The sequence below is a fragment of the Mirounga leonina genome, unplaced genomic scaffold, assembly GCF_011800145.1.
Source record: "Mirounga leonina isolate KUSES-001 unplaced genomic scaffold, KU_Mleo_1.0 Mir_180, whole genome shotgun sequence".
Classification (NCBI taxonomy): domain Eukaryota; kingdom Metazoa; phylum Chordata; class Mammalia; order Carnivora; family Phocidae; genus Mirounga; species Mirounga leonina.
Window position 1 is genome coordinate 27,232,327 of NW_023270469.1, and position 18,000 is coordinate 27,250,326.

Here is an 18,000-nt window from a genome sequence, read left to right on the forward strand (position 1 = left end):
TTACAAGGTGGGGAGACTTCTAAGGCCCTCTGTGTGCTCTGAGACACCGAATGGGGCCATGCCAGGCTCTGGCCACCACAGCCCAGGAGGAAGATCCATACTCCATAAACGAGCTGCTAGGGTGGAGGGGAGCTCGCAGTTCAGATGGAGAAACAGAGGCACAGCCAGCAGGCATTTGGCAGAGTAAGGTCAGAACCCAGGCCTCCCTCCACTGCACCTGCCCGCTCCCCCCGCCACCCTCCCAGAGCAGGACCAAAGCCTTCTTCTAAATCTCATGCGATCCCCTCTGAAAAGTCCCACAATGCCTTCCAAAGCCAAGTTCATTTGATTCTTTTTGTTGTTTGAAGACTCACTGGTGCTCTACACTACAGGAAACCTCCCTGACAAAAACAGGCTCATGGATTTGTGTGTTTAGTGCTGCCCCCTGGTGGCTGTGGGTGAGGACAGTTTCTTCTAATAATCCCAAGGTAGGCATTGATCCAAGCCATTCACGTCTATTAACTCATAATGCTCATCTTTTCACAGATGAAGAAACTGAGGCACAGACAGGTTAAATAACTTGTTCACTGCCACAGGACACGTGAGTATCCAGAGATCTTTCCTAGGGTGAGGTATCAACCTGGGGAGCAAATGGGGGTTGAGAAGCACAAAACCAAGGAAAACTGGAAGTCACTCTGCAGATGGGGAAACTGAGGCCCAGGCTGGGCCTTGGGTCTACCCTGGCCATTAAGACCTGAAAGTCAGCTGCACCTGGATGGAGCTCTGTCTCCCCATTTCCGTTCCCGGACATCCCATCCTCACCCTACTCACCATCACCCCCTTGACCCAGCCAAAGCGCACAGGCTCCCCAGGGTTCTTCTCACTGTTGGTGCCTGGCTCGTCTTCCACCAGCCCGTCGGTCATTTCATGGCTGGGCCGACTGTCAAAGGCCAGGGCATGCAGGTGGCTGCCTTCCTGCTGGGAGTCCAGAGGCCACAGGTCACGCAGGCAGGCGTCATGACCATCCAGTTCCCCGTCTTCCACCCTTCAAGTCCAGCCTCCCCTGCAACAAACCCAGCGAGCCTCCCCTCCGCTGCAGACCTTCCGCATTCCCACCTCCCTATCTCTTTCAGGTGTGTGCAGCCTCTGTTTGTGTACTTCCACTGACGGGGAGCTCATTACCTCTCTGGGAGGCCAAGATTGTTTGATTGGGTGGTCAACGACAGGACGGTAAACATTACTGCATGTGTCCGGAGCTTTACAGCTTCCATGCCTGCCTTTCATTCAGGCCTCTCAACCCACGAAGAAGACACTCGTGTGTCCCCGTGGCACAGGTGACAGGGCGAAGATTCAGAGAAATGAGGTTCCTGGGTCAAGGCCGCACGGCAGGGAAGTGGCCAGTCTTTGAGCTGGTGCTTACCTTGAGGAAGGAGTGCAGATCGGCCAGCGTGGGCCGGACCTTTCGGGGCTCCCCGGGCAGGGCGCTGTTGGCATAGTGCTCATAGGCCGGCACGACGTCGACAGTGTTGTAGCCGAAGGTGCGCATGTAGAAGGTGCTGCCGTGGCTCAGGTGACTGCTGTCGTAGGCAGTGGGCGGTGGGGGCTCCTCGCCCCCCAGCAGCGTGCTGATGGTGAAGCGCCCGCTGCACAGCGCGGGGTCCCCCGGCATCTCTGACGCCGGCAGCTCTGCCATTGCGGCTCTGGGTGGCAGGGGAGGGGGCCAGGGTCAGCGGCGACATGCTGGGGGGATTTATAGGCTGGGCCCACAGCAGGGAGGAGGCAGAGAGTTTGGTCCAAACCGCCCTTAGCTGGCGAGCAGGGTCCCCGGACAGGGTGGGAGGCGGAGCACGTGCCCACTGCTGTCCTGCCCACCATTTGATCGCTGAGATAGCAGCCCTGCCTGGCACCAGGAGGGCTGGGCTGGGCCAGCGCCAGACACAGGGCGGGAAACGGGGAAACACGCCCAGCCCTGGGTCCCCGGGAGGTTCTTCTGAGTCCGAGAGCGGAGGACATCTGCAGGACCTGAGGAAGGAGTACTTGCCAGAAAGGACACTTGGGAGCCTTATGAGGGACCCTGGAGACAGCCTAATGACCTGAGGCCCCACCCCAGGCAGGTTCAAAAACCTCTCATTTTTGTACATGGTATTTAGTTTTATTTTTTAGGTACTTAGTATTTGTGGCTAGATGAATGGTATGGCATTTGAAAAGATACACACGTATATATAAAAGGTTAGTTTTCTCTTACTTAGACCTCTGACTCCTGGTTGTGCATGTCCTTCCAAAGACGTCTCAGAGTATAGAAACCATTACGAGCAAGCACCCCCAAACCAGAGTTCAGCATGTGCCAGGTGTGCTCTGTCGTCCCCCCGTGGACTGACGAGTCCCTGGGGCTTGTGGCTGGTCAGTGGCCCGCAGGGTAACCGGGTACCCAGCCCGCACACTCACTGCAGCCCATTCTGGGGTGGACGCCTGATGTGCCACCAGAGGGAAGGCGAGCTTGTGCTCATGGTGCTGCCGAGTGAGTAGGGAAAAGGGACATGGAAACGGACCAGCCCAGCTGTGGAGTGAGAGCAGCAAGGGGAGAGACGCTCCTAGAGGAGGGTCAGGGTGGGGACAGCAGGGATGGGACAGACCCCTGACCAAGAGTCTTGGAGGATGAGTTGCTTCTCCGGAGGCCAGGGATGGATGGAGGCCATCGCTAGCTCCAGGCTTCTGAGCTTGCCAGCCATCCTCAGGAGGGACATGGAGGGACACATTTTCTCTCCCTGCTTGCCCCGCCTCTCAGACTTGGGCTCTCTGAGATGCCTGGAGTTCTCTGGACTCCATGACCTCCAATAGCACATCAGTCCTAGTTGACTGAGAACTTACAGAGGGGCCTGCCTGTCCCCTCTCGCTCCGGTCCAGAGGGGCCCAGGACAGGTGTGCCCAACTGCAGGGCCAGGCAGAAGGGGGCAGGTGGAAATGCTTGGACTGTGTTGAAGTAGCAAACAGTGCTAGGGAGTCACGCTCCAAGATAAGGGTGCTTGTGGAGCCCCCCACAAGCGTGGACAAGTTTTTATACCTAAGTGCATTTATCTGGGAAGGGGGACATAGATTTTGTCCAACTTGCTAGAAGGCAAGCCCACGGGAGCTGGAATCCGGGCCTATCTTGTTCACTGATAATCCCAAGCAACTGGAACAGCACAGAGTAGGTACTCAATAAACATTTGTTGAATGAATATTGAAGGGGAGCCAGAAGCAAAGAGGGCAAAGAGCAGCTGCCATAGAAACCCTTGGCTGACAATATTACCCCAAGTCAGGGCTGCAAGGGGCAGCTCCTGGGCCTTCAACCAGCTCAGCCAGACATGGAGGGGAGCCAGGGATGACAGGACTTCAATGATAAACCCAAAAGGTTATGATCACTGTGTAGCTTTTTGCAAAGTTTATAAATTCTTCATATGAGTTAATTTTTTAAAAGACTCTTCTCTGGGCTCCTCTTAATGAGTCCCAGGCTTGCCTACCTCCTTACGAGGATCTCTAGCCCCCCCTCAGAGAGGCTTCTGGAGAAGTGTGTCCACACCCCGCACACCGGCCAGTGGGCCGAAGGCTAGGAGGTGAGGACTCCAGGTCAGTTTTCCACCTTCGCTGCAGCGCCCACTCGGGCCAGGTCAGGGAGAGGCCGGCAGGTTACTCATTCCCTCGCATGGCGCCTCTGGGCAGATCTTATCATTCTCTCACCTTTCAACTGCCACTTGACTGGTAAAAGTCGCAGCGGCCCAACACCCCCTTCCACCAATCCTACACAGCCTGTCCCTGGAGCAACTGTGGAAATTTCCTGATTAACATCTCAGGAGAGGACGGCACCAGAAGGGGCGGGGGCTGGTTTCCAGCAGCACTGAGGCCACAGACAGAGAGAGGGGCCACAGATTTGCCGGGTGACCTTGGGCAAGTCACTTCTTCCTACCTCCATGAAACCCAGGCCCGGGTCAGCTCCTTTCCAGCCCCAGAGGGAGAACATTTGCTGCTTTAAGAAACCTTTCCTGCCCCCTTCATCTCTCTGGGGTGAGGTGGGAGTTAAACAGGACCGCTTGAAGGGCTTAGCAATGTAGAGCTGAAGAGACAGTCAGAATACCTTGCCCCAAAGCACAGAGCCCCAGGAAAGGGGATTCTTACACATGGATGGCATGTCATCCAATCGGAGACACTCTTCCAGGTGGGGGACAGAGTGCTGGCTTGGACACCATACCCATCTTGCAGGACTTCAGCTTCCACAAGGCTCCCCGAGCCCTGCGGGTCTGGGAGCCAGGACTCAGAATCCAATGGACCCCGAACAAAACCCTGAGATTGAGTCTCAAGCTCACATCTCAGGCTTCAGTTTCCATGTGACTTCGAACAAGTCACCTGCCTGGGATGTGCCTCAGCCGCAGAATGGGATCGACAGCTGCACAGATGTCGGGTATGACCCACCTGGCCAGTGTCAGCCCCCAGCTGAGAGCCTTAGGGCTCCTTGAGTCTCCCGCTTCTCAGGGGAAGGAGAACAGAGGCAGGAAAAGGAACTAAGGACTCAGTGGTCAGGAAACTCCCTAGAAGTGAAAACCCCAGACACAGGGCTGAAATGGAGTCAGGACAGGGGGCGGGGGGCGGGGGCGTTCTGCTGCAAACTCTGGATCTCAGAGCCTCCTGTCTTCATGGGCACAGAGCCACTTAAGCATTTATTGGGCTCCTTCTGTGTACCAGCACTGGAATTCACAGCCTCACCTAGCAGACAGGCCAGCAAGGTGATCGTGGCAACTGGCTGGGGGTGGGGTGAGGGGTGGGAGGGCTGCCTGGGAGAGGGAGGGGATTCTAGGGCATGGGGTCAGTGCAAGGCAAGGTGTGGTAGGGCTTGGAGCACACAATGCCATGGGGATCAGGGGAGGAGGGAAGAAAGGGGGGAAATAGGAGGTGTTTCTTCATTCACACACATTTATTGAGTGCCTACTGCATACCATGCCCTGTGCTAGGCAAGGGAGGCACTATGGAGAACAAGACAAAGACCCTGCCCTCCTGGAGCTCACATTCTAGTGGGAAGACAGACAGTAAATAAACAAACAATCCTTATAATACATTTAGTGATAAGTGCTATTAAGAAAACAAAGCTTTAGGGGAGCCTGGGTGGCTCAGTCGTTAAGCATCTGCCTTCGGCTAGGGCCATGATCCCGGAGTCCTGGGATCGAGCCCCGCATCGGGCTCCCTGCTCCATGGGAGGCCTGCTTCTCCCTCTCCCACTCCCCCTGTTTGTGTTCCCTCTCTCACTGTGTCTCTCTCTCTGTCAAAAAATAAATTAAAAATCTTAAAAAAAAAAAAGAAAACAAAGCTTTAAAAAAAAAAAGGAGGGGCCTTTAGGCCTCTCTGAAAATGAGGAATTTGAGCTAAGCTCCAACAATATGTGAGCAGGTATAAGTTCAGGGCTTCCAGACTGAGGGGAGAGCATATGCAAAGGCCCTGGGATCAGAGTGCAGTTGGAGCTTCAAGATAGCAAGGAGGCCGGTATGGTGGAGCAGAGGGACCAAGGAGACGGGGTTTGAGACATGAAAGGGGGAACATGGGGCCTTGGAAACTAGGGTCAGAAGTGTTTTACTCCACTATGTGGTGGTCAGATTTCTATTTGTCAAAGATCACTTTGGCTGTTGTATGGAGGATGGACTGAGGGAGGCAAGGCAAGGCAAGGCTAGTCAGGGGCCACGACAGGTGCCCTGTGGTGGTGGCTAGGCCGGGGGGAGCAGCTGTGGGTGGCGGGGTGGTGAGGGGTGTTGGGAGTCGAGGTATATTGTGAAGGCAGAGCTGACAGAACCAGCACATGGATTCACGTTGGGCAGGCGTTTGACAGAAGAAGGGGCCGTGTGGGGGAACCGGCAGCATCATTCCTGAGCAGGGAAACCTGGTAAGGCGAGGGTAAGGAGCCTGGCCTTTGTCCTGGAGTAGTGGATGCCATCTATTTCTGGAAAGCTGCGGGGGAGCAGCAGTTGTGGTGTGAGCCATGCAAGACAGAAAGAACAGGGCCAGGGAGGGCCAGGAGGGGCTATGGCAAAAGCCAGGCAGGAACAGACAACAGCCCGGCTAGGAGCCCCAGGCTCACCCCTGACTGCATCACACGGGAACCCCTAACGAATGCTGGCTCTCTGGCCCCACCCTGGAGATCCCAGGGGCCTGGGGCAGAGGAGAGGGGGTGAGGGGCTGGCCTCAGTGTTTTTGGAAGGCTTCCCAGGTGATCCTGAGGGGCAAGCTGACTGAGACGCAGGGAACCAAAGAGAACACTCTTTCACACACCAACTGCCCGCCTCCCCCCCACCCCCGCCCCACCTCAGCCCATCCCCATGTCCATGGCCGCCCGGTCCCACGAGGCTCTCCTGGAGAGGATGAGTATGATGCAACCCTGGTGTCGTGAAATAGCCGGGTAAGAGGATGCGCTGCTCGTCGGCCTGATTCACAACACCAGCTGCAGCAACATACCAGAAGTCCGCCGGCTTCCTCCTCTGGATGTGGCTCCAGCCCCGCGTAAACATCCTCCCTGTCGGATGGCCGCCCCCGGGGGCCAAGGCAGTGCCAGGGCCTAGAGCTGAGAATGAGGAAGGCAGGGTCCCTGCCCGTGGCGGGGCTCACAGACTTGATGGCAGCGGGGAAGGCGGAGTGCACACACATACCCGGTCCAGTGCCAGGGGTGGGGCTGGGGGCAGAACAACTATGGTGGGGCGGGGGGGGGGGCAGGCCCTGGGAAGCCAGAGGCTGGACCGCAACCCCTCCAGCAGCCAGGCCCAAGAAACAGATTTCCGTCCAGCCTACGGACCACGCAAGTGTGCCCGTGGCAGTCCTGGTCCTTCTACCAGACAACGTTCTAGCAGCTAGACACTCAAGTACCATGAGGCTGCTGGCCCCTAAAGCAAGAAAGGGAAACATGCTTGATGAGACATTTCCATTGTTAAAGGAGGGACTCCTTGTTCTTTTCCCTCGTGGTCAGACTTGCACTTTTTTTTTTTTAACCAACTGAGCCAACATTTGTTCTACAAGTAATTGTGGAAATTAGTAATGTATTAGACACAGTCTGGCTAGTTTGGGGGATAGTGATCATGCCTTGTCCTCAAGAGGCATACAGTTCATCAGAGAAGCAAAGCCAACAGTAACCATAACCCCAAGGCATGAGGGCATAAATCCCTGGATTCAGAGGAGGGACGATTGCCTCTGGCTGGGGCAATGGAGTAGGATGTACAAAATAGCATAGTTAGAACAAAGCTCAAAAGAAACAAGCAATCATTTAAGGAGGGAGAGTGTCATATGTCCGCTGGGAGCTTCTTGGCAGGCAAGGCAAAAAGCAGGATTATGATCAGTAGTCATTATCCAATGAAAGAGTGAGGTTTCATTTCCCCCCCGCTTCCCTTTCTCATAAAGAAAAGGCATCTCCACCAGCAATTTACCCCTCCATCTGGGCTTAGCTGAGCAGATCGCCAATACAGTCCAGCCACACCAACACAAACTGAAGCCATAATTCTAACAAAAATTCCGTCCTGTAGTAACAGATATGACCACATGTCCTTCTATCCTGATGGCTCTGCCAACATGCTCTCCAAGAGACCAAGAAGCCAAACTCATTCTCTCCTGCCCCCAGCCTCTCACTTTTATAAGACCAGGGCTCCAACCCCTGAACTCTAGAGACTAACCTTTCATTTTTAAATACATCTTTAGGTTTCCTAAGTTTACTGTAACCCTTTTTGCCTCTCTTGAAAGCAACAGGAGAAACATAGTTATTCTGCTTGATTTTGAATTCCATTGTGTATTTCTAATCAGAATACTCTTTAATGGGCTCTTTCATGGAGCCTGGGAGCTCCCACAGCTGGGATCAAGGGCTCTAGAATCACAGAGCTGCCTTTCAAAGCTCAACTCCTCCATCCTGCCCCCCAAGCCAGGCCCAGCCCTAGACATAGGGAGGTAGTGGGGAGGATGTGAGCCAAAAGATCCCCGGCCCTGGCTCTGCACCACCTACCTTCTGACCTCAGCCCTGTCCCTATACACACCTTAGTTTCATCGTCAAATGGGTAATTCCTCTCGGTCAATGGTTTTTTTGAAGCTCAGGAGAGGGAGTGAAAGAAGTATTTTAGAGGATATTAATGGAGCTCTGCAGTGTAAACGATATGTATATAATTTTATCCTAGCTCTTCAGCTACCAGGAAAGAAAAGTGGAAGAAGACCAACCCACTCTCGACTGCTTACGGCAGTGCTTTCTGGTGAGGGCAGTTGCTAAAGTTTATTAAACAACAATGAAAGAAGTTAAGGCAGGGGAGAAGTGATAGGAAGAGTTGCTCAGGATTAGGAAGCAGAAACCCCAAAGAGAGTTGGCTTTGGTCTTTTGCAGTCATCAGAGCTCAGGCTTTGACAGAAGCTGCATGTAAGGGCAGCACACATTCAGAGGATCCTAGAAACCCAGAGTGGGACGGGCTCCTCCCTCCATTGGTGCCTCTTCACCTGATATTTGAAATAAACTGCTGACCACCATCACAGCCCAAGGCAGAATCCCAAAGGATCTTTTGCCATGGTTACCTGGCACCCCAGGGGTCAGGTGCAGGGTGACACTTGCCACTGAGTTTGCTTTGTGCAAACGTGAGGAGAGGGGTTGGATCTAAGGGGACTCTCCCCTCCAGATTGGGTCACTGTGGCTGGGTGGGGGTCCCGTGGGGTGTAGAGCCCCACAGCAGGAAGTTTGAGGGGCTGTGTGTGGAAAGGAAGTTGGGTCCTTACCCCTAGGGAGTTCTTAGCGGCACCACTGAGCATGTGCACTAGAGAGGCTCAGAGAAAGCCCCCACTTGCCGATGGTGGACACAGGAAGGCTGGGGGCAGTTGGACACTCCCAGGGATTCAATCAGAGTTGTCAGATGGTCATTCACTTGTGATTTCCTGCGAAACGTGCACCCTACCCCCCCCCCCCCCCCCCCCCCCCCGTGCGGCTCCTCCACCGGTGCTTTTTTTTCCGGTTAACCCCCTAGTATGAAAGACTGTGCTAGACAGCTGCCCTTGACCTTGGTGGGTACACGATGGGCAAGCTGGTGGGCTCGGGTGCAATGCATATTTTTCCTAAACAGAATTTTTATCTTCCTATTTAGTGCATCTCAGACATTCTAGGATTTATTGAAAACCTGTGTTGAGAAGCGGGGAAGGGGCTTCCATACTTAAGAGGCCTAGAGGCTGACTACTCTCTGCTTTCAGCCAGAACAAGGGTTCTTGACCCAAGGAAAATAATCTGGGGAGCTTCTAAAAAAAACCAGTCACTGCGTAAGCCCCTCCCCAGACCAACTAAGGCACATGCTCAGGGCGCAGAGCCTCGGATCTCAATAGTTTTAAGAGCTCCCTGGGTGATTTTAACGCATAGCCAGGGCTGAGACTGGCAGAGCCGGAGCTAGAAGCTCGAGGAAAGATGTGTTGACCGAGGCTCCGTGCAGCACAAAGTGTGGCTCTTCTTCATAAAGGTAATGCTGATTCAGTTTCTTAAAAACTATCTTCTGTGTTGTAAAAGGTTTTCAAAAGAACTTTTTCTCCTGGGTCAACACGTGATTACAAAAGCAGGTCACTGGGCTTTTGTGCTGAATTCATTGCCCAAAGGCCAGCGAGCAGCCTTTAAATGATTGATTTGTACAAACAAGTGTGTGCCCCCAAATCAGACCACCCCCCCATCTCTCTGCCTGGGGACCACACCTCCCCCCCAGATGCCCCCCAGTCCCACTCACCTCTTGAACAAGGTGCTTGGCCAGGAAGGGTTGAACAGGAGGCCTAGGGCCCCTGGCAGGTCTCCACCTGGCTCCAGGGCCCCTCAACTCACCTGAGTCCTGCTGTTCTCCTGCTTCAAGGTCGTAGGAGAGGTTAACAGCTGCATGACACGACTGGTGGGTGCTGGGCCAAGAGGGGAGCCGGGGTTCACTGTGTCCTGGGTTAGCATGACAGACACACCCACACCCACACCCCCCCCCCCGTCTGCGGGTCTGAACCCTGGTCACCTGCAGATGGCTCCCGCATCCCCCAGCCACAGGAAACTCTGCCTGGGATCTTCTTTAGCTGGCTTTGTCTTACAGCATTTCTTAAGGCTTCCTATTTTATTATGGTGGGTCTGTGGGTGCATGCACACGCACCTGCTTATCTCTTTCCCCCAACCACACTGTGAGCTTAAGCAGGGACTGTGCCTCAGTCTCAAGAATCGCCCCATAGCTCTTAGCCCCGAGGCCTCTGGTGGGTGCTGAATGGCTGAGGGAAGCTACAGGAAAAGGACCTTTGCTGGGTCTCAGAACTTCAGGAAAATGTAACCTCCTTGAGGGCAGGGACCTCGGTTCATTTCACCACTGTGTGCCTGGGGCACAGGGTAGATGCTCCCACATTCTCCACTTAGCAGTCACTGAATCAACAGGAATCACAAGCTGAACTTGACATGTCAATGTCTGTTGCCTAATAGCAAAGTTTTAGCCTACCAATTGTGACCTAATTTTGTTTTTTTGGGGGGGTGGTGAAAAGCCATCCCTGGGGTGGGGTAATTGATCTACCCCGCACCCATGTGAAGAACCTGTTGGGAAGGACAGAAGTCAAACGGAAGAGGACATACCTAGAGCCCCAGAGACCTGTCTAACGGAGGCTGGGAGGGGTGCCTGGGCAGCTTAGGTCATGATCCTGGAGTCCCGCATCTCTGCAGGGGAGCCTGCTTCTCCCTCTGACCCTCCCCCATCTCATGCACTCTCTTGCTCTCATTCTCTCTCTCAAATAAATAAATAAAATCTTAAAAATAAATAAATAAAGGAGGCTGGGAGCCGGGTGGCCAACATTAACTTTTCTGGAGTTCTGGAGTATCACGCTGTGATAGGCAGTAGGTAGGTGACTTCTATAAACGCTATCCCTGCCTTCTACCTGAGCAAACTGGTTTAGAGCAGTCAGACGACTTGCCCTCAGTCATTCCATCACCCAGAGGTGAAGAAGGGGCTTGAACCCAACTTCCGGCCCAGCTCCGGAGTTTGTGGTTGGCTCTTGGAGATGCCCTGCTGAGGGCTCAGTCCATCCAGGGCTCTGCGTGCTGAAAGCCTTCGCTCTTGGGGCTGTTCTCCTACTGTCCTCGCCCTGCCCTCTCAGCACCTGCTCCGGCGCTGAGCTCTCTCCTTTCCGGATGGAGGTGTCCGGGAAGTCTGGAAATCCTTCTTGAGCAGTTTGTGCTAATATCAGCTGCTGGCCACCAGAGGGCCACATCCCAAACATCCGTATAGGAGGAACCGAAGTGCCCTCTATGGTTTGGTTTAACTTTCCTGAAAACACAAGCCAGTTTATCGGTCAGGCTGATCAGCGCGAAGGCTCAGCCACAGACCCACGATGGGTCCTCACTTGGGGTGCCCAATGACCCTGGCCCCTTTCCTTGCCACCTGGGTGGCATTTTACAAGGTTCCACTATAGAGCCTCTAACTCTGAGACCCGCACAACAGGGCCACACTCTGCCCCAGGGGTCTTCTCTCCTTCTGCCTCCACCCTCCTTGACAGTTTCCCTCGCCAACCACAGGCTCACTTGCACCTGCTCTGGGAGGTGCTACAGGGTCCTGGGAGAGACCATTAAACCCAATAAGGGGGTGTAGGGCACTTTATGAGGCCCAAATTCCCAGGTGATTCATCAGGAAATGGCTTCCCATAAGCTCCAGGGTCCAGAACAAGCTGAGGGACCCCATGCAAAGGGAGTGGGCTGAAACCGTCCTGGGAAGCCCCTTCAGGGACAGAACACTCAGGCCACCATGCAGCTGGAGCGGAATCACTCCAGAGCCTCTCACTAGGACAAGGTCCCCCCTGGTGGAGAGAGATGAACACCTCCTACCTCCTCAGCCATTTGCATATCCCCAATCCCAATCCCAAGCCCAGACCCTGAAAACGCCCCTCCCAGTCAGAAATGCAGGCAGATACTGTCCAAGAGAGCAGGAAACACCTGTCCTGTGACCAGGCCCCTTCTCTCCCACCATCTGACCAAAGCATAGCCCCCAATCCTGCCTCCCCTTCCCCAAGGCCAATAACTGGCTCTCAGCCCCCATTTCAAATGCTTTCTACTGAGAGTCCCAAATAAACATCACAGACTTTTAGCAGTTCCCAGTTCCAGGACGCATGCCACATGCTGGGTTGATCACCAAAGGCTCTTATCATCACCCCACCACACCTCCAGCCAGACTCTGACCTTCCTCAGACCCCTGGCCAGGGGACTGAACTCGGAGGCCAGTGAGGGAGAGCAAGACTTCGGAGTTGGGACGGGAGTCCTGTACTTACACAGACCCATGGGGACTTCGCAGACCCAGGGACCCGGCAGGCCGTAGCCTTCCTTGCAAGGAGTGGAGAAGGGGCCTGGCTCAGTCACCCCCAAAGGCTGGGAAGAGGCATTTCAGCTGCCTTGTGAGGAGCCTCAGGCTGGGCCTCAGCTAAGAACATTCCCAGGAAGGACGGCCCAAGAGAGGTTTCTGCTCCCCTGAAGGACTGAACAAAGGGCGCTCATGGCATTTTGGGAGAACATTCCAGAAATTTACTGGCTATAGACAGGGGTGGTGGTAAAAGAACCACCCCAAACAGAGTAAATGCAGAAGTTACTTTACAGAGAGGAACATGCAGAACGCATACACTGACTCTCCCACCTGCCCCTTCTCCCCACAAACACCACACAGTGACAAGGTCAGAAAAGCAAAGACACAAGGAAATAACTGAGTAAAGCAAAGAATTCTCCCCACTGCGTTTCTAAGAAAAGTTACTAACCAAGTGAGAAAAGGCTGTATTTTGCCTCCTTCTTCTCTATTTATAAAATACACATTTGAAATTCCTGATGGAAAAATACCCAGTAGATGATAGCAGCTGGGGTCAACCGGGGCCCACAATCATCCCACGCAGCCAGTCAGCCTGGCTCTTGGAAACTGAATTCCAGTTACTGCCCTCTCTCAAGTGACTTCATATCTCACTGTCATTTCCGCTGCCCACAGAAGCACAAACAGTGCAACAAATCAGTGTAATCCAATTTAGCTGGAGAGCTCCTGGAGCCTCGGCCAAACCCGGACGCCTCCAGGCAGCAAAAGCCAGCAGAGGCCAGCCTGGATAGGGCAGCCAAGTAAAATTGGGACATACTTATAACTAAGAACTTATTGTTCCTGGGAAATTTAAATTTAACTGGATGTCCTGTATTTTTACTTGCTAAATCTGGCCCAGATGAAGAGGCCTTCCTTAGCTGTAGGCCCTGCAGCTTTGGATGCCACCTGAGAGCCTCTCTAGGCCAGGTAGGCTGGGACCACCAAAGGGACCATGATATGTCTGTTTCTCTGCTAGAAGTCCTCTCTGGGATCAGTGGCTCCCTGCTCCCTGCTCAAATAGAAGCCACTGCCTGAGGCACTCTTTTACTCTCCCATCCCCCAAAAACAGATTCTCAAAACCCCAAGGGTAAAGGCAACAAGGAGGAGAGTACGCCAGTGCAATGCTGGGTTTTGGCCAGCCCTCCCTACCCCTTTTTCCTTAAGATCTGGCCTTTATTGTTAACAGTAAATCAAATTTCTACCCCTTTCCTCTCAAAATCTCCCTGCATACTGTGCAGCTCTGCACCTTTCCTTCTTTGAAGCATTGGCTGTGTCATCTGACCCCAAAAGACACTCCTCCCCATCTTCCTTCAGATTGAATGCCTATTAAAGCCCCTGACCTGAAATGGGGAGTCTGAATCCAGGCACGTGGATGTGGGGAGGGGGCTGGCACAGGAAGCAAAAGCAAAAATCTGCTTGTTCAAACGTTTGCTGAGCAATCCATTGTGGGCTATATACCCAGAAGGCACACAGAAGTGATTTCAAAAATCAAGGTTAGGACAAAAAATTTCTCTCTTCCTGGGTTAGCAACTTCAAGCCACCAGTATTTCCACTTAGGTGATCATGACAAATACAGGAATGGGGCGGCGGGGGGAAAGCCTACTTTCTTAGACTTGTGAGCAATTTTGGGAGGGCAACGTGATTACCCTGGCTATCCCCAGCAACCAAGCAGGGCCCAGTGCGTGCAGGGGCTCTGTAGCTGGTGAGCTGAGCCTGGGCCAGCACACGGACACCTGGGCCTTGTTCAGCCAGGCCCTGGACTCTAGCCAGCCACGTCAGCCATCTAACAAGGGGAGGAGAGGTGCAGATCATTTGAGTTTCGTTTTCAAACATTTTAGTTAGTGGTTTTAAGTTTCTTTCCACCAACCTTTCCAGTTAGAAACAAGTGGCAGGAAGACAGATGTCTTTCCCTTCTCTCCCTGCCCTGTGAGGGATACTAGTTTATTATAAAAAGGTCAGAAGATGGGCTGGACACAGGTAACTTCTGAATTCAGCCTAGAATGAAGAAAAGGGGGACATTCAGGACCCCCCAAAAGCCTCATTTTTCTTGAGGGCTACACAATTCCTATTTAATGAGTTGCTGTCTTCTTCCTGACATTTCCAAATTGCAGGTACAAGAGCCTTATTTTATGGATATACAGTGAGCACTTTGAATAATACTGTAACATGCACACTTTCTCCCAGTTTGCTGGACACAGGGCCCAATCTCTGTGGCGGACTAAAGCTGAATGAGAGTCCAGTCAGTGTGGGGCCTGCCAGCAGTTTGGCAGGCCTGGGGCAACTCACCAGCCTGGGGTTTGATTCAGGCATCTGGCATGCTGGAGTCACTTCCCGAGCGGCACGAGGACATTTGGCAGTGATGCGAACTACCTAATGAGCTAGACAAAAGTTCTGATGCCTAATGGAGAAACAAGGACTGTGGAGATCCAATCTATGGTAGTAGAATGTTGGCACATCTGCACATAATTGCTAGATTTAGTATTAAGGTTTGGCCAGAAGAGTTTACTCAAATAGAGCAAGGAGGGGGGCGGGGGGGAATCCAGAGTGAATAGTCCTCAGTTTGGGAGGGGTGGGGGTAAATCAGCAAATACTGGATACTGTGGGGGAAAAGTCTACAGTACTGTAGGTAAAGTAACCAAAACCCTATTTAAATGGTGCATCAAAAGAGTAACAACAATTGCTATACTGCCATGAAGTCTCTAATGAGACTGGTCAGTTCCAGAGGGGCAGGGGCAGGGGCAGGGGCAGGGCCTACTTTCAGGCCCCAGTGTGGACGGGCACTTCCTGCTCTTGGATGAGCCTGTCCAGCTCAGAAGTGATAAAACCAAAGGGCCCCGCCTGAGAGAGCTCACCAGTTCCTCTCGTTTTCCCTTTGAAGTCAAGCAGCCAGAGCTGTTTTACTTAAAAATAAATAAATAAAAGGAACAGAATCCTTGAAATCCAGTCTCAAGCAAGGCCTCTGAAAAGGACACTGATGGGAGTCAGTACTTCCCTTTGAGTGTCTCAGTGGGTTGATTATGAGCCACTCTGAGGTAGGCACTAACCCTGTTAGTCTCCAAGCCTTTTTGGGCAAGGGGGGTGGGGGCGGGCTCTGGCAGCAAAGGGAGAGGAAAGGAGGCCAAAGGGGAAAGAAAAGGCAAAGAAAAAAGCCTACAGCACCCGGTATTCCCAGGCGGTCTCCCATCCAAGTACTAACCAGGCCCGACCGTGCTTAGCTTCCGAGATCAAATGAGATAGAGAGCGTTCAGGGTGGTTTTGAGGCCCTTGATTTTGTTAGAAAGATTGGAATCTCATCCCTGGAAGATGAGACTCCCAGTGCCACTCTGTCTGTCTCTGCATAAGCAGTCGTAAGATCACGGACCACCGTCAAGGGAAAGGATTTAGCTCCCTGAATGGGTGAGCGGAAGATGACTTTTACCTAATGACCTGTCACAGGACCATGATTTCTGGGCACAAGCTGTAACCATGGATACACGGGAACCTGTTATGTTGTGGCCTTGCAAACAGTCTTGGTCTCCTGCGTCTCTACACCAAACAGGCCATGCGTCACCACAGAACCAGCCCTGGGATTTGTTCTGGGAGTCTGGCCCTTCTGGTATGAACCCAGTTATCTTATTGCTCCTACCGATGGCTCTCTCTGGGTAAGTCCTTGGTGCCAACCAGGGACAGCGTTCCTCTCAACTCCACACAGCTCCATCAGGGCAGTTCAAGGTCTGGTTTCTTTTCTCCTGATTTTTTTGTCTCCTCCACAGGTAGAAGGTGGAAGGGTGGAAGGGTGGAGGGCCCAAACCCCTATGCAGGGCTCACAGGCAGTTCTATTTGGAGCTAGCAGAACAGCATGATGCAAGGAAAGGCAAATTCCCAATGAATTCTCACGGTGGGCCTGAAGAACAAGTGGGAGCCGGGGAGCAAATACGTATTTGAACTCGAGCCTCCTCACGTTGGTGGCACTGTTACAGGTCCATCTGTGAAGAAGACCTAATATTTAAAAGCAGAACATGAAGTCGCACTTTGTGCAAAGTCCACCGAGTACTCTTTTTGTAAAGCACTGTTGAAGCAAATTGTGGGGACTTGTTTAAAAGATAAATCAGCACATATAAACAGGGTACAACTTGCTAAATCAAGTCCCCTGCAGGGCTCATCTTCTGAGACTTTCTTAGTGAAGCACAACTGCAGGCGAGTTCCAGGGGGAACAGGTGGGACAGGAGGAAGGCGGAGGCAGCCCCTGCCGACCCTCAGGCCATGTCCTTGATGGATCAGGGATTTCAACTGACGAACAGCAGATGGTCCCATTATTATTTTGGGAAAGATTAATGCTTTCCCAAAAGGAAAGTTAACAATTATTTTAACAACTACAGGACAGCAAGGGTATCCATGCCCTGTGATGAGAGAGAAACTTCTCTCCAGGAAGAAAAGCACCTTTGGAGACTCTGGGACCTTAACATCCTCCTGGGAGAGCCAGCCTCAGGAACAGTCGGTAAAACCAGCATGGCTGGCTGCTGCCTGATTTCCTGCAGCTTGCTTGGCCCATTCAGGAACAAACAATCATCCTTATCTTCTCTCTAGTTCAGTATAGGGTTTCAGGACTGGTGGTGGGAGAAACACAGCCAGTGATGGGAGAAAACCTCTGCTCAGGGACCAGGCACCCTCAGTGCCGATGCCCAGTGGGGTCTGGATTCTGTACATCAGCACTCGGAATGTGAACCATGAGCTTGCCTGGCCAGTGCGCCTCATGAGTGAGCAATCGGGAAGGGTGGGTTGTCCAAGTAGAGGAACCAACCACCAGAGAAGGGAAAAACGAGCTCTATTAAAAGTCTTCTGGAAGAGGGGAGTGCACAGGGCCATGCAGGCACCTCAGTGGGACAGCTACAGAGGGAGAAGCACTGAGGTTTGCCCTTCCTCACATTCTAGCTGAGATACCTATCATGTTCCTTTTTAAAAAAGCTATGTTTTTCTAGGTCTGTTTTCATCTCCAGTGGGATTTCAACAGAACGGCAAACTAATTAATCCTGGAATCAGAGCAGAGGATGGTCTTAGACCACCTGGACCCCAAGGCACACCCGGGAGAAGAGGGGGGCATGGAGCATTTGCTAGTTCACACATAGACCCTAACTCGCCCAAGGCTGAGGGTGGCTTTCACAAATGAAAATGTAAAAAATGAACCGTGACCCTGCCATATGGAATACTGTATCTAAATAAAAGCAACTCCCAAAGGCTCCATTTCCTTGCTCATTTTGGGTGAATTTTTAATCATTTAAGGTCAACTTTAACCAAATCATAGATGCCTATATAAGCCTATCATTCTCTGGCCCAAGCACTAGTGAAGACATTTCCTCCCACACAAATAAAAATTTTTAAAAAATTTCAAAGCAAAAAAACAAAACAAAACAATGAAAATAAAAGAATGTGAAAACAAATACAAAGAAATTTATTGGTGCTGACAAAAATACATAATACAAAAAACAAAACAAAACAACAGAAACAAAACCAGAAACCCCATCCCAGTGGGCTCATGCGCCCGAGATACTGACAGCCTGCAGTCCCAGAAACCCCTCAAAGCACTGCACTTAATTCATGAGGACCTCCATCTGCACCAGCCTTGCATTGGTGTCCCCAGACGTCCGGTAGGGTATCATCCCCGCAAAGGTGATCAGGGCTCGGGCTTGGCTTCGGAGTTGCTGAG

The 18,000-nt window shown here is 52.5% G+C and overlaps 2 protein-coding genes and 1 pseudogene across 5 annotated transcripts in view; all 3 read right to left on the reverse strand.

The window, feature by feature from the left end:
- Positions 1-1,672, reverse strand: part of SLC12A3 (solute carrier family 12 member 3) — a 37,056-nt gene extending 35,384 nt beyond the window's left edge. For 2 of the 3 annotated variants that reach the window (XM_035025164.1, XM_035025161.1), the window contains exons 1-2: positions 1,400-1,672; positions 811-957 (exon numbers count right to left, since the gene is read on the reverse strand). In XM_035025164.1, coding sequence (XP_034881055.1) covers positions 811-957; positions 1,400-1,672 — 420 coding nt within the window. The remainder of the gene's footprint in view (positions 1-810; positions 958-1,399) is intronic. The other variant, XM_035025162.1, reaches the window with a different exon arrangement.
- A 13,792-nt stretch (positions 1,673-15,464) lies between these two features.
- Positions 15,465-15,579, reverse strand: LOC118023889 (annotated as a pseudogene).
- A 2,150-nt stretch (positions 15,580-17,729) lies between these two features.
- The window catches only part of NUP93 (nucleoporin 93), a 112,842-nt gene continuing 112,571 nt past the window's right edge, over positions 17,730-18,000 (reverse strand). For both annotated transcript variants that reach the window (XM_035025165.1, XM_035025166.1), the window contains one exon: positions 17,730-17,995. In XM_035025165.1, the coding sequence (XP_034881056.1) occupies positions 17,885-17,995 (111 nt within the window). In that variant the 3' untranslated portion in view covers positions 17,730-17,884. The remainder of the gene's footprint in view (positions 17,996-18,000) is intronic.